Source organism: Festucalex cinctus, chromosome 15 (assembly GCF_051991245.1).
Source record: "Festucalex cinctus isolate MCC-2025b chromosome 15, RoL_Fcin_1.0, whole genome shotgun sequence".
NCBI classification, from domain to species: domain Eukaryota; kingdom Metazoa; phylum Chordata; class Actinopteri; order Syngnathiformes; family Syngnathidae; genus Festucalex; species Festucalex cinctus.
Window position 1 is genome coordinate 16,317,388 of NC_135425.1, and position 23,480 is coordinate 16,340,867.

Consider the following 23,480-nt stretch of genomic DNA (forward strand, 5'->3'; position numbering starts at 1 on the left):
CGTCACATGACCAAGACATAAAATCCATCCAGAGTGGAGCAGCTGGCCTCTGAAGTTTTGCCCTAGTGGCAGTGTTGACAGCTTATGGCCATTTGTCACTTCCTTCCTTCCTTGAGGCTCGAGAGCATGCTCGTTTCTGCCTTTTGCTGAAATATAATATAAGATGAAAGCGGCATACAAATTCTAATGAGAAATGAGGATAAGCACCACAAGGGAGGTGGGATGAAAGGAGATGAGTAAGGTGTAATGAAGTGAGGTGGAAGGAAGATGGAGTAAATTAATTAAAGGAGCAGTTAGTTGTACTGCGGAAAAATGAAGCAGATGGATGCTGAACTTCCCTCTGGGCGTGGTTACATAACAATGAAATTTGGGAGGCAACCGGGGAAGAAACAAAATATCAATATTGTGACATCCGTATCAATATCATCACTGAGTTTCATTTGCGGACTAACAAATTAAATCTTGTTTTTTAGTAGCTTGTATCAAGCAACTGCTGCTTTGAATTTGGGGTCTTGATGAGGAAGCCATTTTCTGTTTGTTTGTTTGTTTTTTGGAAGGAATGTGTTAGGGCAAGCTTAGGACCCAGAAGTACACACTAACGTCTAAGTAACAAAGTTTATTAAACAAAATAAAGTAGCAAACAAACAGATGACTAGACATGGCAACAGCTGAACTCTCAATAGTATAAACAAGGAACAAGGTCAAAGTTCAACCAAAACTGGGATTGCTTTTAGGCAGCGCACACAAACAACACTGTGAAAATGACAAGTGTTTCTGCCAAAGAACCCACTCAGACCAGGGCTTAAATATTGAGGGTAATTGATGATGGAAAGCAGCTGTGTGAGGATCCCAGCACACCTGACCACGCTCAACCCTGAAAACAAAAAAAACAAAAAATAGCAAACACAGGAAAAGACCTGCCATGATGTCAAAGTAAGAGTGAGCCAAAAAACGACTCAGAATGAATGATTTCAAACGTGTGACATAAGAAAATAATAGACAAAAATGACCTTTCCTTATACACCTGTAATTCTTTTTTTGTATTTTTTTTTTCTACAAATTTACTTACATTAACTCATTCGCTCCCAACCATTTTCACAGAAGCAATCGCATTCTCACGGCCGTTTTACTGGATTTTGACTGATTTTACCAGGCCCACAGAATATTGTGTTCTATTGCTATAAAAACATGGAACCTGTCAAAAGAAAGATTAAAGTCTCTTCTTTCATCAGGAAAAAAAAATATTTCTATCTGTTTAATTAGCATTAGAAGAGAGCTAAGTTTCATCGGTTTTCACAAATCTATTTAAAATTGTGAATAATTGAGCTTTTTTTCAGCATGGCTCTGGTTGCTCTCCTTTGCTCTGCTGCCACCTGCTGGCTGTTGTGTAATAACTACCATTTCTGCAACCGTTCTTTGCTGTTGAGAGGTTGCATCAAAGCCTTCTGTATGCTCTAGCATAAAAACAACAACAACAAAAAACGTATAAATACGTCAATGGGACACATAAAACATAAAAAAAAACGTATTTACATGTTATTGGGAATATTGAGTTTAACAGCTTTCTATCAAGAAAACATTTTCCACAATTTTGGGGTGGTTGAGACCCTGTAACCCACCAGAAAATAATAATCGCCGAATCCTATCTCTACATTTAGAACCAAAACAGAAATAATCTGTCATAAAATGATCAGTTTTAAAGCAGTTGCCTGTTACCGATATTTGTTACAGATATTTTTTTTACAATTTGAACCTTGACACAGTTATTTTTATTCACCACAATGTTATGAAGAAAAATGTTTGTATTTGTTACATTGTGAATAGTCAGTTTACATCTTTGCATGTGTAGAAAAGCTAACAAATTAAATAGTAGCAGGTATTGTTATTATTATTATTAGCATATTTTTTAGTTAATGCGACCCCTGGCCCATAGTTCATACACCACTGTTTTACAATATAGTACTTTTTTTCTGTTATTCACTTACAAATAAACAATAATAAAAACTGTCCAGTATTCCCCCAATATACTGACTGAAAAGCAACATTCGAATCAGAAGCTAATTTAATTTGATGCATGCATGTGGCCTTTCTCTTTGTAAGCTCCGAAAATGCATTACAGCTGATAAATTATTCAAATCAACCAGCGCCTATTTTGTATTTGTGTCCAGCATGCAAGTTTAGAAAGTGACTATAATTTCTTCTTTCAACCACCATTATTGGTTCTCATTTCAAGCAGGTCATGCATTAAGACCGCTGATTGCATTTGACAATCGTCGTATCAGCAGGCACACCTAAGTCTGCTCCAAGGGACTCTTCTTGCGTGTCCTCCCCGTGCTTGCGTGGCTTTTTACGGCTGCTCCTTCCATTCCCCAAAGACATTCTTGTGAGGTTAATTGAGGACACGGAAGTCTAAATTGTGCATGTTTGTGATTGTTTGGTGACAAGTATATCCTGTATTCTGTCACGTTTGCCCTTCAAGGTAGGTCGGTATAATGGCTTGCCGCAGTTAACTTCGTAGCTTCGTTTTATGAGCGTCAGTCTGCCCGTCTCACAGCTGAGGAGGCATGACGCTGGCAGCGTAGAAGCACATATAATCGAGCCAACAAATTTCACAGAGAAGGGACCCTTGTCCAGGTATAAAGGTGTCACATAAATAAGCTCACAACGCTTCAAGTCGTCCACAAACTTGTAGAAGACCGCACCACCGAGTTGGTTCATCCTATTCCAGAGTTTATTCGAGGTCCAGTTTCCTCCCACTGACCAAAAACATGCAAATTAGGTCCATGTGTCCTCACTCTGGGGACTTCCCACCCAATAGGGTCCATCTCATTATGACCCGACACAGAATAAATACTGCAGCAAATTGAGATGATTTTGGAAAAAAAATACAATTAATGTTGTCATTATGCCTTGGGAATGTTGCTGTCTATTTGCATACATAATTTGAAGGAAGGTCGAGTAAATGCAATCATGCTAATGATGCTAAACACGCCTGAATGGCATGGATCAAAATTCCAAGCTGGTTTAAGGCATTTAGCCAGTAACATGACATTACATCTAAAACTTTCTGTTGGCAAAAGAACTAACATGGTGGTACTGTTTGAGTTAAAGGCAAAGTCACACATTTTCTTCACAATAATATTTTCTGTGTGACCTCCATTCTGATAAATATTGCAGAAAACGAGCTAAGCAGCAAAATCCACCCGTTTTTATCAATCTCAGGGGGCGGCCATTTTGCCACTTGCTGTCGACTGAAAATGACATCACAGTTGCTTAGTAACAACCAATCACGGCTCAGCTTGCGAATGTCACATGACCAAACTCAGAAAACAGCCGTGATTGGTTGCTCTAGGCCAATTTACTGTGATGTAATTTTCAGTTGACAGAGGCTTGCCACCTAATTTTTCACAACCTCATTAAGAATGTCGTGTTTGGACTAATGGAGTAGCCTAGAACATATTACTGAAAAGATTGTTTTATTTTTTTTTTACTTGATTATCTCTTGCAATGCCATACTGTATCAAACGGCTGGGCGGATGGATACCACAAGGTGGTTTTTACAATTGCATATGAAATTAACTAAACAACCGCACACACACACACACCACACAGAAACACACACTGTATCAAAATGGCCATCTGGCGGACGAGTATACTTGCCAAAGCATCATGCTTGCTGCCTTGTTTTCTCAGTCTGCACCCTGCTGGTTATTTTGTCCAGTCTGGTTCACACAACACGATATAAATCCTAAAGTATGAAACAGCAATATTACAGTCAATAGATTAACAATCTTTGAGAAGCTGTTTAGGCTCCAATGCAGATGTATTCATTTGGAAAGTACACAGACCTTATACTGTAGAGAAGTCATACTATAGTATTCATTCATTCATTCATTCATTCATTCATTAAAAAAAATAATATTAATCCAAAACACTACAGATGCTTGGATAAATCTGTCAAACATCTCCGTTGAAACACATTAGATTTGTCCTTTATTGAAGCTGTGAAGATCCTTCAGCAGTAAATTGGCGCCACCAAATGTTAGCACTCGGTATTGCATCTACTTTGCCAGCAAAACAGAACATACCTTATAAAATTGTATCTTCGCGTTACAGTATCAAAGGCTTTATATAAGCACAAGTGAAGCTGTGATCAGATGTGTACAGTATTTAAGTCTTGTCTACCTTTCTTGGTTTTTGTCATACAGTGTCTCTTAAAAGGATAGCTCACCAAAAAGTAAGCATTAATGGTGTATTTTTCTTTCTATAATTGTCGCTTTCCCATTAAAATAAAATAAAATAAAAACCTCATATTTCTCTCAAACTCTTTGTATATTATAATATTAGGATCTTCTATTTTGACCAAGTCCTTAGCTTGCAAGCGCAAACTCGTCTCATCACACTCCTTTGATATCCCAAACCGCAACAGATTGCCAGAAGGTTGCCTGCAATCTTGGTGCATTAGCGGTGAATAATACAAAATATGGAGGATATTCACAGAGCCACTTAAAAACGCTTCGATACGCCTTACATTTTGCATTGTTAGCCTCGGTTCGTCATCGCAGACTAAATATACCATACTTTATAAAAAGAAGCAAACATGCCTGCAAGCTGATTGTGGAAAGAGTGGGGTAAAAGAGCAGAGACAAAAGCTTCATGTTGGAGAGATAAAACAGGATGAGGGGGTGCAGTAGGAGGAGAGAGAGAAAGAGAGAGAGTGAGCAAGAGAGACTGTTTATGTGCATGTTTTGTGTTAAAAGCTGCTATACAAGCACAGTCGAGGGGACGCAATGGTTGGATGCAGTTTTAAGGGAATTAACTTTTTAGAACGGGAATTATGAAAGATTCTTAAAGTCCTCCTCATCTCACTCCAACATGTTCTTCTTCCAGCTGGTCATCATGTCCGGCACGGTGTTGCTGGCCTACTATATGGAGTGCACGGACCTTTTCAGCGTGCACGTGCAGGGCTTCTTCTGCAATGACGCCGAGCTGATGAAACCGTACCCCGGGACGGAGGAGGCCAGCTTTGTACCCCCCCTCATCTTGTACTGTGTGGTGGCTGCTGCTCCAACCGCGATTGTGAGTAAAACAGTTTCATTGCCTGGAAGTTTTTGCTCAGTGCTAAGCACTGTTCGGTTTCCCACATGTCTTTTATCCAACCATTTTGTATAGCACTCATCACCATACGCTCATAATGAGTGTATCTTTTATTCCAAAACGAGCCCAAAAGTGGGCGGACAGTGGATGAAACGGTGCCCTCTGCTGTCAGTTGACAGCAAACTGTGTAAAAGCTTACAGCACTGGGTTTCGGTCTCCCATAGATCAGGTGTTCTGAGGGTCGCATAACCAGAAGCACCTTTCAATACAAAAATAGTCTTCTTGAATATGACATCCAGAAAACTCCTCCATGTCATGTATGTGAACACGGTTGGTGTTTCAAAACTGGTGCAATAATGTGTACAGTAGATGACAATAAAACCATCAGCTCGAAAAACTGCACTAAGAAGAGGAGCATACTCCAAAATTAGTATCTAATTGACTGACATTTGTGCCTTAAGATTCCTTATTGTCACACATACAGTACAACAATACAATACAAGATATAAATATAATTAGTGTTGTTCCGATACCGATACTGGTATCGCCAAAGGTGCTGATACTGCATTAAAACAGTGGTATCGGTATCGGTGACTACTCACAAGTAACATGCCGATACCAATTATTCCAACGCTAATATAGGATTTTGGATGCAGCATCTTGTGTTTTGCTCATGTACGACATTCACTGATATGTGACATGCTCACTGCATGTCGATATAAGATATCCTATTGGTCCTTGAATACTCTGAACCAATGGCAGGACAGCTTTTTCATGTTGAGGGAAAAAAAAAAATTAAGTATCAGTATGGTATCGGTATCGGCCGATACTGCAAAGCTGGGTATCAGTATCGGTATTGGGTGCCAAAAAACGGTATCGGAACAACACTAAATATAATATAATAAATAATTAAATAAATACATAAATAAATAAACATTTGTGTCATTCTGCACCTAACATTCAAATAGCTGGCGAGAAATGAGGTGTAAAATAATAATAATAACAACAACAACAACAACAATAATATTAATAATGATAATAATAATAATAATAATAATAATAATAATAATAATAATAATAATAATAATAATAATAATACATTTTGGCGGCACAGTGCCTGAGTGGTTAGCATGTCCGCCTCCCAGTACTGAGGATGCAAGATCGAGTCCGGGCTTCGGCCTTCCAGGATGGAGTTTGCATGTTCTCCCCATGCCCGCGTGGGTCTTCTCCGGGTACTCCGGTCTCCTCCCACATTCCAAAGACATGCGTGGCAGGTTAATTGAACGCTCTGAATTGTCCCTAGGTGTGCTTGTGAGTGTGGATGGTTGTTCGTCTCTGTGTGCCCTGCGATTGGCTGGCAACCAGTTAAGGGTGTACCCTGCCTACTGCCCAAAGCCAGCTGGGATAGGCTCCAGCACTCCCGCGACCCGTGTGAGGAGTAAGCGGTTAAGGTGGATGGATAATACATTTTATTTATAATGCCCTTTATCGCAAGACCTCAAAGGGTAGAAAATATTTTTATTTAAAAAAAGATAATAATAATAATAATAAAATAATAATAATAATAATCTGCTGAAGTCTATCCTACAAATTGTTTGTAACATGAATTGTTCAACAATAACAAAATAAACCACTGATAATTAATGTACAATGTCAAACACCTGACCTTTAGATCACAAACGCAGCAGCTATCTAGTTAGCGGCTAACGCGAGGCGCTAACGCCAGTTTTAACCTTCACTCAGTTCTCACTATAAACTACAAGTTAACCTATCTGGTAGAAACAACTTTAGGGATAAATGATGTGTAATTAACTGATGTATCCCACAAATTTCAGTTTTTAACATGAACTGCTATGTAAATACAAAATAACCCACTGATGTAATTAATGTACAATGTCAAAGTAAAACCACTAACTGTGCTGAATATCACTGAACAAAACCAACACTTCTCCTCAGTCGTGTCTGCTGTTTGTCATGTACTACCAAGGCACTGAAATGTTTGTTTTTTTTTTGGACAAAAACATGCATTGAAAAAAAAAAATGCCAAAGCAAAACAATCTTTGACACTAAATGAGATTTTGTGCTGCATGACATCACGTATGATGACAGCATCGCTGTAATTACAAATTAACGTCTTGTAACGAATGACAATCTCTGGATGACATGTCAGACTGACCATTATTACGAACGCTCAAATTGCTACAATTGAGAACTTGTTGTCATCTTTACTGCCACTTTGTTTCACTCTGCTGCAAGCTACACACAATTAGGCAGCGTTAAACTGGTATTAATGCCACCTGGCGGATGCAGTTAGTCACACTTACACATTTATCAGACGAAATGCGATCCAATCATGATTTTTATTGCTTTCCGTGTGCAGACGTGACAAAAAATTGATTTGAAGTGTAAAGTCAAAAAGCATCATGAGTCTTACAAAACACACTCGATCTTGGGGGAGACATTCCAATACTTGAACTTGAATGGAGTTTGCTGCTTGTTGATTGAATTATTTGAGATTTGTATCTTTTAATTGCCAATTGGACAAAAATGTCAGTGCAGAAACTTCTCTCAAACAGCCTCACGCAATTTAATGATTTTAGGATGAAACTAATTTGCCACGTGCTCCAAAATGCTTTAAAAAGAAGTGACAAGGGTCTGCCAGTAGATGTCAGTGTTGCTCCATGATGATTGTCTAGGACGCTGAACCAGTTGGTGATAAACTATATGTTCTAATTAGACTTTTTTTTTTTTTTTTTTTTTTTTCTAGCATCATGCATTTCACTGTTTAACCACAGACGATGTTAATTCCTGCTGATTAGTGAAGAGTGCATATATGTGCTCATCACTTGACGGCCTTCCACACTGGCTGGATGCCCCCAATCGGATGGTATATTTAGCATTTCTCCCTGATGGAATTGGATTACTTATTTCCTCTCCCCCTAATTTAATTTTTGGTGTGAATATTTGCATAGCATCCTATTTATAACCTTATAAATCCTTTTAGCTGCTCGTCCCTGATCACGCTTCACACCCGTGAGGAGTGCTGCGTCAGCCGCTGGAGTTTGGTTTAACACTACTCATCACTTCCTGTTTTACCTTGTACACATGTATTTTCTCCACTTCTTAATTGTGCCCTCTGAGAGTGCTTTGTCAGGTGTTCCAGTTGACTCTGCACATCGCTCCTCTTCTCACGCGTCATAAACCACACAAGCAGCCAATCAGAATTAATGACGGCAAGGCCGGGATGTTAGCCAATTAGCAAACAGCCTGTAATTTATGCGGAATGTTCTCCATCGTCTCTTGTCTGAGGGGAGAAGCCCCACTGTATTGTTTCGAGAATTTGGGAGGTTAGATAACACTTTTTTTGAGTAGTCACCGATAACAAGTACTGATAAATTAAAAAAAAAAAAAAAAATCCTCCCCAAAAACAATGACAGATAATTTTAAAGCAATATTTATATAACCCAGTATAGAATTTCCCTTGAAATGTCATGAAAATCAAAGCAAATTTCTATTCTTCTAACTTCAAACTAGTGGTGTGACATTACGCTGAATTAGAGTCATACCAATTCTGTTCATCTATTTGATCTATTACTGCATATAACCAAAAATCTATTTCAATTTGAATAGTTTCATAAGGTGTAATGAATGAATGTGTGGTCACAATTGGCATTGGAAGAGAAATTAGAACTTTGAAAAGCCCATCAGATTGAAAAAGTGGCTTGTGTCTCTCAGTTTGTTTTCATTTAAAACTAGACGGATCACAGAGAGCAGCACAGTGTAACAGTGGTTAGCACGTCTCACAGTCAGGAGTATTTGTATTCAATTGCTATAAAAGAAAGATTGAAGTCTCTTCTTTCATCGTGAAAAAAGTACAATTTCTATCTGTTTCCGTTTTGCAGCAATTAACATTAAAATATAGCTAAGTTTCATCGTTATTAACAAATCTATTTGGAACTGTAGGGAAAACAGCTTGTTGCAACACAGCCCTGGTTGATCTCTTATACTCTGCTGTTATCTGCTGGCTGTTTTTGTAATAACTATCATTGCCATTAACATTATCTTTAGTTCATAGGCTGCATCAAAGCCTTCTGTATGTTCTAGCATTAAAAACAAACAAACATATAAATACGTCTTTGGGAGCATGGTAATATTTAAAATAGAACGTATTTATACGTTTTTGGGAGCAAATGAGTTAAATATCCATCCATCCATCCATTTTCTTGACCGCTTATTCCTCACAAGGGTCGCAGGGGCTGCTGGCGCCTATCTCAGCTGGCTCTGGGCAGTAGGCGGGGGACACCCTGGACTGGTTGCGAGTTAAATATATAATTAAATATTTGCAGAAATGTGAGGGGTGTACCTGTTCAATATTACTACTGTTGTGGTAATGAATCACAAGCCAGATAAATTAAGTGTATTTTCCAAGTGAATCCATATAGGAAATGATGGTACACATGACAAACACGTTAGATGTTGTGGTTTTCCAGTTGTAAACGGCGCTGACTGAAGACTGAAAGACGAAAGTCTAAAACTGTAAAACGAAAGAGCGAAATAAGAGCCACACTGCATAACTGATTTATGTATTGAGTTATTTGTTTCTTCCTTGAAGGGAGACATATTTGTTTCACAGTGTGGGCATTATCTTGTGAGATGACAAGATGAAGCAAAAATGCGGCAGTGCAAGAAAACAAATATAGCAGGGAATTGATTGGTTGCATCAGCAGATAGCAAAATGATTTTATGCCTTTATCATTTTGAATTGCATTCCACTTCTGGTTTTGAGAAGCCAGCTCGCTGCAGCCCTGCACAGACTTTAATACTAGTGAAGGATGATACATGCGATAAACAAAATCCCAATGAATGCTACTCCAAACAGTTTCAGTTGATTCGTTTGGTGGTCACTTTTGGCAGCACCATATGAAAGGAAAGGCAACAATCATCAGTTATGGTTTTCCTGCAGGGGCGTCGACATGTTGAATAAGACGATATGCACAAAAAGACTCGGCCTGAATATGGTGGGCAGTTGCAATCCGTCATTTTAATGTCACAGGTGAAGCGTTTTATGGACCTTGAAGGGTATTGCGATCCTGCGCTTCCATTAATTACTCTGCCAGTGTTATTAAGACACATGAACCTGCTCTTTTTGTTTCCTGCCAAGCAAAGTGAGTGGAAGAATGTGCATGATTCACAACGTCTAATTCTGTGTGCCACGCAAAATTTGTTCAGGCACATTTTTCTTTATTTAGGATGAATGCTTTTTAGGTGTATTCGGGATGTGTAAGACGATTACAGTCTACGTTAATGCCAGGATGCATTTCATAGCTGCATGTCGTCAGGCATAATCCATTTGAAGATTTATCCTGCTTCATGATGATGACTCTAGATGGGATGTGAACCTGTTCAAGGCCTACAAGTCAGTATTTTTTTTTAGATTTTTTTTTTTAGACAACGTTCACTGCCTTAATATCCATAATTGTACTGTGAGGTGTTTGCAGTCTGAATTCATGCCTACACCAAAGTAGTGTATGTCGGGTGTGTCCAAACTATGGCCCGGGGACCATTTGTGGCCCGCCATCCATTTTTTAGCGGCCCACAACAACAACAAGTTGCTATGCTAATGATTTGCAAATAAAACAAAAAAAACAACACTATTGCTGTTAAAGTTAAAGCGTTAACTAGTTAATTAATTACAAAAAATATCGCATTAATCATGTATTAACACAGATTAATCACACTATTAATTTTGACTGCAGATGATCCTTTAGCTGACAGCAGATGGTTACGTTAAATAAACATAACTACATGCATTAAAGGAAAGCATTTAATAAATGTTTGCATGACATGCAGAATACTGTATGTGTTCATGTCAAACTATCTGAGTCATTTTTTTTCATTTTAAATTACAAGTAATTAACTGATTAGAAAAAGAGGAGGATGAGCATGTGTAGTGGGTACACAATTTTTGAAGACGTCCTCATAATATTAAATGTCTAAAAAATTAACACATAACAGGTGCTCTTTAAATCTTTAAATTTGGCGGGCAAAAAAAATGTTGATAAGCCTTTTTAATTAATCGTGATTAATGAAAGTTCTAAGATGTGATTAAAATGATTACAAAAATAATTGTTTGACAGTTCTAAAAAAAAAACTAAAAAAAAACTAAACTATAAAACATAATTTCACTTTATTGTAGAGTATAAAGCTAATAAGCAAAAATTGCTTCCTTCACTCTTTGCTAATTGTCAAGGTCCAATTAATGACCCTAAAAAAATACATAAAAAAAAAAACCCCATACATATTTCTCTTGTTTTGGTTCTAGTTCAACATGGGCCACAGGGCTGCTGACCACCACTAAATTTGCTTATCACCACTTAACAGAAATTTATGATTTTGTTCTAAACTACAATTTATAAATAATATGAAATTGCTTGGAGCAAGATTATGCATGTTATTGGTATTAATCATGGCTCTGCACCTTCATTTTCATTTCCTCCAAAAAGAAATGCTTTTTTGATTATAAATATCTATAAATAGACAATTACATAGTCATTCATTTTAACCTAAACCACATCACAAATATAAACAGTACATAAAATGGTTTTAAATAAATAAAGTGCATGAGTTGTGAATACAATTAGTAGTTAATTAAAGTAACAAAAAGTCATGCACTTTAAAATTGAGCATTAAGTTACAAATGAAACAAGATCTGTTTCAGCTCTGTTTGCAGCAAGTGGTTGGAGCAGACTAATTGCTCTTTTACCCACTTCAGACCGAAAATTGACTGTAGGGTGTATTAGCTCGCTGCTCCTAGGAGAAAACAACCTAATCAGAGCAGCACTAGACCAATGAGGGCCTTATAGATGAGCATCAACCATCGTGTGTGTGCCTGTGTGCACATAAGTAGTTCATTTACTATAGCGGCAGTTTAGTTTGATACACAATTGATTTGGTAAGAATATGCCCTCTTTTTCCCCATTTTGTTGAACCAGACTCTCCTTGGTGGGAGTTGAACTAAAGGTAACATATACAAACTGAACAAATGGGGTTTGAGAACAGACCCTTGAGGGACGCCACATGTAATGGCCATTCGATCAGATTTGCGTGAGAAAAAAAAATAAAAAAAATAACTCAGTCAGGATTATGGTCATATTTTTATCTGTATCATACAACTAAGAAACATGCGGATAAAGTTGCTCAGAGGAGGTTGCGTTCAAGAAAATAACATTTATGAAGGACATTGTGAGGGTCAAGGGAAAGTCTGTTATGAACACAAACACGCTCTGCAGCCTGCCTCACTGTAGGAATTTCATTTAGTGTGTCCAGCAGCAGTTTTTCCATCAGAGGTAATGAAATGTCACCACTGTAATAGAGCCGAGCAAAGACTGCATTACCAAACAGTGCTTGTGTACACAAGAGCCACCCACACGCTCAATGTTATCTCTCTTCCTTATTATAACACGTCTGTCTTCTTTGTGCGTTTCTAGATTTTCGTCGGGGAGGTGTCCATGTACGCCATGAAATCGACTCGAGAATCTCTCTTGGCCCAGGAGAAGACCATCGTAACTGGCGACTGTTGTTACCTCAACCCTCTTATTCGTCGTGTCATACGCTTCATAGGTAAAGTTGTTTGTATACCGGGTCAAACCTATTCATTTTTGTAGCTCGAATGCAGGGGTGTCCAAACTACGGCCATTTGCGGCCCACCGTCCATTTTTTAGTGGCCCGCGACATATGCTAAAAATGGCATTTAACTCAGTTCAAATAAAATAAAAACAAAAATGTTTGGAGATGGTCAAAGTAAGAAGAGAAGGTGTTGAAAAACACAGGTGCTATTAAAGTTTATTTTAGTTAACTAAAACTAACGAAAAAACTAAAATTCAAAACAACAATTTCGTTAACGAAATAAAATAAAAACGAAGATGCTTTTTAAAAAAAGAAAACTAACTGAAACTTCATTTTATGTTTACAAAACTAACTAAAATAAAACTCACTATAATTATAGGAAAAATGTCCTTTTGTTTTAGTCTTTGGTAATTAATTTAATATATGAGCCTTTGGGGATAATTTTAAATGTGATTTTTAGTACATTTAATTTGATATAAACCGGAATAATAATGTTGTGCCCATGGTGTTTTTTAAAATATTGCGCACAAGTAATACACACACAAAAAAAAAAAAAAAAAAAAAAATAATAATAATATAAAAAATAATACTGAAACTAACTAAACTAAAACAAAAGAACTAAAACTACTTAAAAAAAACAGAACCACCCTGAAAACGAATTAAAACTAACTAAATTTAAAAAAACAAAACTCAAAGCAAAATAAAAACTAAAATGAAAAATTCCAAAACTATAATATCCCTACTCCCATGTTACAAATAAATTGGTTTATATACTGTAGCATTTTTCTAAATATGCAAAAGCACAAATAAATTATTTGTACAATTTTTAGGACTAAACACAATTTCTCTTCATAACATTATGTGGCCCTTGCGTCCTTCTGATTTTCTGTATGTGGACCTCAAATGAAAAAGTTTGGACACCCCTTCTCTAATGCATCTTTTGTGGCATTATTTACACATTTATTTAAAGTCTCTAATCAACCATTTACACAGCACATGCCCTGAAAAACATTTGTCACTGTCAACAGAATGTGAAAGTTTAACAAATATTATTGCCTCTAAAACATGTTTTACAATTAACATTAGTCAAGCAATATTTCAATAAGCACGGCGATCAAGCAAGTAAAGTCACCATGACCTTTGCGTGACATGATACATGACGAGATGGGTCATTTCTCTACAATGGCGCCAAGCCAGTCGATGCCGTGATGAACGCGATGCAAGAGATGCCAGCAGGAAACTAAATAAATACGTTTAATGACTGCCTTTTACAAGCCTTCTTTGGAAATTGTTCACTAAAGTACGCTTGGCTTCTTCTTGCAGTTCAATTGCAACACACATTTAGCTTATGTCTGTTTCATGACCAAAAAAGTGCAAAGAAAGTACAGTTGTCTTGAGATTTGTAACATTATTTTGTACTATTATTATTATTTCTTTAATTATGAGTTTTGTATAATAAATTAAACCAATTTTTTTCACAAAATGTCTTTAAATTACATGCAAATATATTTTAAAAGGCATGTCAACTCAATAATTTTCTGAAAGTCAACTCCCCAGAAAGTAGAAAGAAAGTAGCTATTAGCCGTCTTAAAAGTTGCTAGAAGTCACTAAATGATGTCATTGCCTAATTTGCATAATACACTTTGTATGTAACAGTAATGGACGCTGTAGGAGAAAGGAATAAGGTGGGAGAGGCAAAAAGTAAAAACTCAAAATAACACAATAAAAATGTTGCTAGATTCGTCGATAGTCACTTTTGTCAGAAAAAAGTTGGAAAGAGGCTTTGGAAAGTTGCCAAATTTAGCAAGAAAGTCACCAAGTTGTCAACACTGCTCAGCACCCCAAGATTTTGGACTTAGTCTTACAGCGTTACAGTACTAAAAACTGTTTACTAACATTAAACCTCTGACTTGACTTTTCTTTATTGCCAAACACAATTACGTCAATTTTGTTTTGATTTAGCTGAAGAAAATTTTGACTCATCCAGTTGTTAATTTGCTTCCGATGGTGACGTAATCCGTGAAAGAAATGGTCTGAAGTTTTTCCATAGAGGACAGCAGCCAACCATGGACAAGCATGAAATCAGCCCACCAATCAGGAGTGGACGTTCGCGCAGCAAAATTTGCTGATAATAGCTTTCCTCCGACTGAATAAAATGAGTCAGAGGATTGACCCTTGAGGGACTCCACATGTTATAGCCAATTGATCAGATTCAAAACTTCCAATCCACAAACTAACTCAATGATTAGCGGTCTAGAATATAAATATATGTCCCCAAAATAATTAGCAAAGTATATTGCAGAGCTTTTGGTTCACATACGGGAGCCACAAGAGGGAATCACTGCTTCTGCACTGTTTTAAAATATTCTAATAATGATTTCATAGCCTTTTGATAAATGTCAGCATTCTATGCTCTACATCGCTGCAAACTTCATAATTACAGCCACTCACTTGCCAGTTGAAGGCTTTATTGAGATTATGACACAGTTGTTTCGTTTTCATTAGCAGTAAACTAATAAGCATTTATTTACACACTCGTCCAGTGTTGTAATAACAGCAAATGAAAAAGGCTTTCATCCGTGGGCCACAGGCTTTCGGTTACATCACCGTACCGCAGCCAGTTGGCGTAAACTACATTTATTTGAGTGTATATCATCCAGGTTATTACTTTAATTAAATAAAGGTGTTGAAATAGTGGCGTTTTGTGCAGTGTAAATGATGATTTTGGCACAGAGCGCATAGCCCAATTTCACACTAAACTGTCAAACCTATCATTACATAATGCCGCGCGGTGCATTTCTGCTTTGTTTGCAATGGAACGTTCATTCACAATTGTTATTCTTCACGCGTCTGCAGGTGTGTTTGCATTTGGCCTCTTCGCCACAGACATCTTCGTCAACGCGGGCCAGGTGGTCACGGGTGGCCTCTCGCCCTACTTTCTGTCAGTGTGCAAACCCAACTACACCGGCACCGAGTGCCGTTTGAACCACCAGTTTATCACTAACAGCAACATCTGCACCGGAAATCCCGTCATCGTCGGGAACGCCCGCCGCTCTTTCCCGTCCAAAGACGCCTCGCTGAGCGTTTACTCGGCTGTTTATCTGACGGTGAGACATTTTCGGTATTATTTACTATCATGTCATGTAATCTTCATTACGGAATCTTCAGAGGATTAAAGATACAACGTATTACACAGAAGTATTTTTAAGGGAGCCATCTTGTTTTTTCCCCTCCAATATTGTTCCATAGTAGCACAGGTAGGGCTTTTGGGGAAAAAACATCTATTTGTAGTCTCACTTACCAAAATGTTTTTCAGCTGCTGCAACATGAAAGTGGAATTGAAGTGTGTGTGTGTGTTTTAATAAACAGAAGCAATAATCCACAGAGGTGTTTGTTGTTGTGAGTCGAGCAATACATCCTTGAAACACTGTTGAAAAAGTGTCTCACTCCAAAACATGGCCTTGGTCACATCTGGAAATGTGAATTAAGCTGCTGACTTGTGCGAATAACAAACCATACGAGCAAACTGCTTGCCTTGGTCAACACTTTTCAAAAAAGACCAAGTCCAAAGGGGACTTTTGTAAAAAACAAAAAAACAAAAACATTTTCTAGCTCTGAGGTAAAAAGGTCTAAGGCCGCACACAAAGGAGATTTTAAGCAGGGGGAAAAAACTGGATACATGAAAACCAATTTGTCGGCATTTTACAACCCTAATTCCTTGATGGGCAATAAAAGTTTTTTTCTTTTTTACAAAATCAAATCAGTACACATAATATGATAGTGTCATTAGATATGTTCTATTGTTAATCACAGTTTAAATTAGTGGTGTCAGGTGATTACATTTTTTAATCGCATGACTTCAATAGTTAACTCACGATTAATCACATATTTTATATCTGTTCTAAATGTACAATAAAAATTTTCCCCCCAAGATTTCATACTCTTGTTTGTATAAAAGTGGGAAATAAAATGTTAAACTAATAGAAATATGACTGCACCGTTGAGTCATTGATGCAATAATTTCATAATAATTCATAAAATTTAGTTAAAATTAAAAAGATATACTGTACTGTAAAAAACTAGTATGATATTGATTTGTGTTGAGGACATTTTTCTGCCACTAGATGGCATACTTTTGCATTTGTAAGACAGTGACAGGTCAGTGCATTTTTCTTTTCACATTACAAGCTACCTAATCTTTAACGAAGCAACTTGTGAAATTCTGCACATTTTAAAAATTTGACTCCAGTCTCCACAAATATATGCATTATTATTATTATGTTTATGACAGCTAAATTTTGCTATGGACGTGTCTGCTGCGTTGCGAATGAAATTCCCCTAGTACAGGCTTTCCAAGTAAGGGGCGGTCTTTAATCGCACATTAAAATTTTTTGTTGCGTTAAAGGAACTTTAAATTAACTAGGTGTGTCAAAATTACTGCGTTAATTTTGACACTCCTAGTTTAAATACATCAAAATAGATGACACATTTTCCAAAAGTCCCATTTTATGGACAAATAACAGTTTTTGTGTGCCGACGAAAGGCCAAAACTCACTGAAACATTTTTGAAAGCATCCCGGTTAGTATGATGTATGTAAATTGATACCTCCACACTTGCATTCATTCATTTGTTTCCCCCCTGGTGCGGTTGCTTTAGTTGGGTTTAAACACAGTAATTAGGTGTTCTATAATCAGTGGTGGCCATTGAGCCAAAACCATCCATATAAATGGTTAAATATTCAACTCCCTTCACAGGTGTTCTAAGTAGAACTGTCTCGTATCACAGATAAAGTAACAATTTAAAGTCTAAACAACGCTATCTTACTTTTCCAGATGTACATCACCAGTACCATCAAGACCAAGTCCAGCCGCTTGGCCAAGCCCGTACTGTGTCTGGGCACTCTCTGTTCAGCCTTCCTCACCGGACTCAACCGGGTCTCAGAGTATCGAAACCACTGTTCAGATGTGGTGGCTGGATTCATTCTGGGATCAGCGGTTGCACTTTTTCTGGTGAGGAAGCTGTGAATGTGTGTTTTCTTTTTTGTAATTATCTAGCTCCCAAATGACTAAATGATACATTCAGAGTGCGAGGATGCTGATTTTGTCATGTTTGAACTTGGTATCATCTATGTTTTGAATGCTAGACAGATCACAGTCATTGTTTTAGGTTGAGGTGGTGTATCTGCTGACAAAGAAGGGAAATGTCGGGACATCCCTCTCCCCCCCAAATCAAAAACAATTTATTCCACAATCTCAAGGGGTTCATTAGGTGTAATTGCTGTTGGGTCCTCAAATGTCAGGAGAGAAAAGAGAGAAGAAGAGGAAAAGACATAGAGGGAAGACTGACGACACTATAGCGGTACGGGAGCCCTACTGGCACAGAGCATCATTTTAATCAAGGGATTGGACTGTTCTCTTTGCCAAGGTTTTAACCCACATCCGTCTGTTTCTTTGTCCGTCTGTCAGCAAGTTCCTGCAAAAACTATCAGGCTGATTTGCCTCATGGGGAGCTTGCACGGGGCTGCTGTCAATTCAAGTCTGCACTTGCAGTTAATCACAAAGAATTTGAAGCTGTTGATGTCCAACTCATTGCTTTAGGAGGCAAGGAAAGGGATGGGAACTTCCTTGTCCAATTTCTGCTCTTTTGTCCAGACGTGGTGAACATGGTCAAACTACTGATGATTTTAAGGCCATCTTTAGATAGATAGATAGATAGATAGATAGATAGATAGATAGATAGATAGATAGATAGATAGATAATTTGATCACTAGCTAGCTAGATAGATAGATAGATAGATAACGTGATAGCAAACTAGCTAGCTAGATAGATAACGTGATAGCAAACTAGCTAGATAGATAGATAACGTGATAGTAAACTATAGAGAGATAACGTGATAGTAAACTAGCTAGCTAGATAGATAACGTGATAGCAAACTAGCTAGATAGATAGATAACGTGATAGTAAACTAGCTAGATAGAGAGATAACGTGATAGTAAACTAGCTAGATAGAGAGATAACATGATAGCAAACTAGCTAGATAGATAGATAACGTGATAGCAAACTAGCTAGATATATAGATAACATGATAGTAAACTAGCTAGATAGAGAGATAACGTAATAGCAAACTAGCTAGATAACATGATAGCAAACTAGCTAGATAGATAGATAACGTGATAGCAAACTACCTAGCTAGCTAGATAACTAGATCACTAGCTAGCTAGCTAGATAACTAGATCACTAGCTAGCTAGCTAGCTAGATAACGTGATAGCAAATTAGCTAGATAGATAGATAATTTGAACGCTAGCTAGCTAGCTAGCTAACTAGGTAACTTGATCTCTAGATAGCTAGCTGGATAGATCTCAAGGCACCCATCCAATAATTCCTCCACAATAAAATCCTGAGATACACAAAGTTTTCTCTTTCCACAAGTCTTTTCGACTTGGAACAAGAGACCAGACGGCTACCATGGCGAAGTTCAACATTTCAATCAAAGGGCTCATCTCACTAGTGACCCTGAACTGGAATAGCATTTAAAAATCGATAGATGGTCCGAGTGGAAGATGAGAGTGAGGGAGTTTAGTTCATGAAGAGCGGTGTTTTTTGTTTTTGTTTTTTTTTAATCCTTCTTGGTTTAGTACAGTCCCTTGAGTTTTGTTTGACCATCACATTTTCCGTAACGTTGGGGCAAATTCCAACTTGTTCGACTGCCCACTGACTGCCCAAGGACTGACGGTTCAAAGTAGAGTCCGTTTGTTGTTATAATAGACAGAGTTTGAGAGGATCCTGTATCAATTTAGTTTTCGGGAATATGCAGACGACAATTTCTTATCTTAGTCTGCACAAAATATTTGAAGATGTTAAATTGGATTTTCCATGTTGCTGCGAAACAAACAATCCAGCTGAGCCTGGATGACAGGAAACCCAAAATTGGAACTAAGATTGCCTCTCACTTTATTTGGGAGGTTTAAAACAAGACAGTGTTTGGATGGTTTACTTAAAATGAGGTTTCTTGCACAGGATCAGATACAAGCTGTCAAAACCACAAAGGGACCATCAGGATTTAATATTAAACACAGTGTTTGGATTCACCCCACCAACCTTGCATGGGTTTATAAAGTATTTGTTTTCTTGTTCACATGTAGCCAAACATCCATTTTCGTATCTTATCGGGGAGCAAAGGTGGTTCCTTGTTTTCTTATCAGAATTCCAATACACATGTAAAAACAAAACAAAAGGTAAATTCTTTCTTCACCAAGTTTTCTCTCTCTCAATTCAACTTTATTTATCCATAATTAAAAACTTGGATAGGGAATATGGCACATTAACTGCTGCAGACATTGCAGCGATATTGTGCACATAATATCTAAGAGTAACTGATCATAAAATAATGTGTAGTGTAATATGATATTTGACGTGATATTAGAATGATGATATTTGGAATGCCATAACCAGAGTACTATAACAGCGTTGATCTCCACACTAACTAACATTATCGCCGACTTGCGCGTGTGCCAACGCTACAGGGTGTGTGCGTGGTGAACAACTTCAAAGGTGTCCACGGTGCGGCAACCAAACAGAAGAGCGAAGATTACCGTGGCCTCCCCTTGATGACTTTCCCTCGCGTGGAGAGTCCTCTGGAGACCCTCAGTGCACAGGTACAACCTTAACATATTGTTTTTGATAATTGGCAGAATTCCCTGAAGGCTTTCGGGCTCTTTCTGGATACAGTTTCCATTGAAGTGCACTGCAATTTGCCATCGTTTAGTGTCAGACAGAAAGTGCTTTACTTTCTTTCTTTACAAATGACTCATCAACAAAGCACAGGCATGAGTGTTTGCATGTACCTTGTCCTCGTCTCCCTCAAGAAAACACTAACAGAAGCTCACCTGGAGCACTCCTGACACTCGCCTGACGATGTTTTCCTCTTTCCATTCACCGCACCCCCACCCTTCCCCCTTTTCCACACTCTCCCCGATTCCCTGAAATCTTTCTCCGTCTCACCCCCCCCGTCCATTTTCAGAACCACTCGGCATCAATGACGGAGGTCACATGACTAAGGGGGCAGCACCGGGTCACGTTTGCGTCTCCGCAGCACTTCCAGACACAATGACAAGGACGCATGTCACGTGGCTTCGATTGCTTACCAAAACCAAACACTGATATATCTGTCTAGTTCACCCCCGGGGGAGGGACGGAATCCACCATGTTTGTAATGGCCATCCGAATTACAAAACAAACTCAAGCACAGATTGTTTTCTTCATATCAACTCATTGCAACATGGGGCATTTACGTTCCTCCGAGGTTTTTAGTTTGAGGATGGTGTTTTGCACATTTTGTATGAGCGATTGCTGTTGAACCCACCCTGACAGTGTTCCACTTGCACACCTCCGTGTTGCATCACATCCTGTCAGGTGACTTCCCTCCGTTCACCACGTCCCGTCCCCCACTCAGTCTGAAAATGTGCTATGGAAAACAAGCAATGTTGATGTTGTCATTCTGTGATGTTTGTCATTTGTACAGAAAAAAAAGAAGAAGATAGAATCGTTCTTTTTATTATGGCTGTATATGAATTGACCGCGTTAGGTCGAATTTTGTAAAGATTTTTGTTAATCTGTACTATTACGATCCTTTTGGACCTGTTTGCCTGCTGTAAATGTCGATATGTTTTGGTATCAGTCAGACATATTCACACAGTGCTGTATTTTCAGCTTATGAACATACAAGGTGTCCCCTAAAATTTGTCAATTTCACAGTCAAAACTCAACAAATGATATGAAATGTTAATGAGATGATTATCTGTCATTGTTTTTGGGAGAACTTTATTTACTAGTGGTATCGGTATTTTGTATCGGTGACTACTCAAGACTTGAGTACTCGTACTGGTCTAAAAAAATGTGCCATCGAACATCCGGAGTAAAAAACTAACAAAGTTTAAATGACACATTAAATTGAGGCTTTTTAATAAGGATGTTTGATACCACTTTTATCAGAATGACACTGGTTTGAGTAATTAACTCTTTGTCACCGATACCACTAGTACTTCTGATACATAAAATAAAAAAAATAAAAAACAATGACAGATAATCCATGTATACCAATATAGCATCTTTTTTTTCTTAAAATTGCATGAAATTAATGGCAGTTGTCCATTCTTTTCATTTCTAAATCCTGTTAGTAAAAAACCGCTGTGAGTACCGATACTTTTTAAAATTAGGCTGGGTATCGGCCCGATAAGCCTGGTATCAGTACTCCTTACTTTTTACTTTAAATTTAAAACATTTGCCATATGTCTTAATAACATGTAAAGTGCTTTCTTCAAAATATCACAAGGATCAAGAGTTACACATGAGTGAATGTAAAATTCACATTCAGTTAAATGTTGTTGGAACATTGATAATATTTTATTTATTGTCTTTTTTTTTACCCAGGACAGTGTTCCTCAAACCCCCACAAAATATCACGTTTAAAAATGATTAACTCTTCAATTAACACCATAATGACAAACATCAATATATATATATATATATATATATATATATATATATATATATATATATATATATATATATATATATATATATATATGTATATAAAAATGTAGATTTATTATTATAAGCCACTGTGAGCATTGTGCACTGTTTTGGCCACTGATACTGAACTTAATTATTGGGGGGAATCACCTAAAAATGTATTGCATCTAAGTTAACTAAAAAACAAAAACACACTTTAATATTTAGTACACATGTATGTTTGAATTTCATGTTTTAAATGTTTTTTTCTTATTTAATTTAGTGATTTTTTTTATTTTGGGGTACCAAAAGAAGAAACCACGAATGATGATGTACTACACTTTGAGAATCATTGGCTTGGACATGTATTGAATCAAACATTCATATTTTGAATATTGTCATTTTTTGGAAGCCAGAGGTCACCTTGAATGTTCATCCTCAACCATCTACTGTATATGTATCTGGATTCATTGTTTTGTTAATAGGAAATTCTTTTTTAGAGAGGTTCTGCTGGGCTAGCCTGTGCCAGACCGCTCCAAAATGAAATCCCAGTCTGTGTACTGTAGAACCATGTTTTTTTCTTTTGTTTTTTTATGGAGAGTAAATGACTTACTATAAGGTCTGACTAGCCCTTTGAAAAAAAATATGAACCAGGCTAATGACCACTTCACTTTTCCTCCTTGAGGTATCCCTCCCCCACCCACCAGTGGATTGTGATGCAATGTTGTGACTCCATTTCCTATTGGAAGAAAACGCCCAGCATGAAGAGAGAAGTCAAGATGTTTTATAAATATTCATGATTTGAATTATACTCTTTAACATTGTGATTATAATTGTATTTTATGATATGGTTCAAAAGAACTCTTCATTTCAAATGCTGCATATATTTTATTTTATTGGTTTGTTCTCAAATTAAATAGTCGGTAGCAACACTGTGGTCTGTTTTTTTTTCTTACTAATTATAGGGAATTATTTTTTTTTAAGTGTTTCACATTATTACCAAATTTAACAATGAAACATTTGAACTGTGCCAACTGTAAGAGGAGTATTTTAATAATTGGCATTTCTCTTGCAATGGGTTTTGCGTCACATCCCAGAGAATAAAACCAAAGCTGCAACCAAAACCCTTCCATTCATAAAAACAAACAAACATTAAACTAATGATAATTTCATAATGGGTAAGTGTAAGATCTCCTTTGAGTGTCTGTTTAGACTACTAATTAAATGTTTGGTGTACGTTACTTC

General features: G+C 37.4%; 1 protein-coding gene across 2 annotated transcripts in view; it reads left to right on the forward strand.

Moving 5' to 3' along the window:
* The window catches only part of plppr1 (phospholipid phosphatase related 1), a 36,948-nt gene extending 13,781 nt beyond the window's left edge, over positions 1-23,167 (forward strand). Inside the window, exons 3-8 of one of the 2 annotated variants that reach the window (XM_077497885.1) lie at positions 4,891-5,079; positions 12,585-12,717; positions 15,580-15,830; positions 17,557-17,733; positions 20,249-20,380; positions 22,921-23,167. In XM_077497885.1, coding sequence (XP_077354011.1) covers positions 4,891-5,079; positions 12,585-12,717; positions 15,580-15,830; positions 17,557-17,733; positions 20,249-20,380; positions 22,921-22,965 — 927 coding nt within the window. In that variant the 3' untranslated portion in view covers positions 22,966-23,167. Of the gene's footprint in view, positions 1-4,890; positions 5,080-12,584; positions 12,718-15,579; positions 15,831-17,556; positions 17,734-20,248; positions 20,381-20,745; positions 22,224-22,920 lie in introns of those variants that run through there. The other variant, XM_077497886.1, reaches the window with a different exon arrangement.
* Positions 23,168-23,480: the final 313 nt, after the last annotated feature.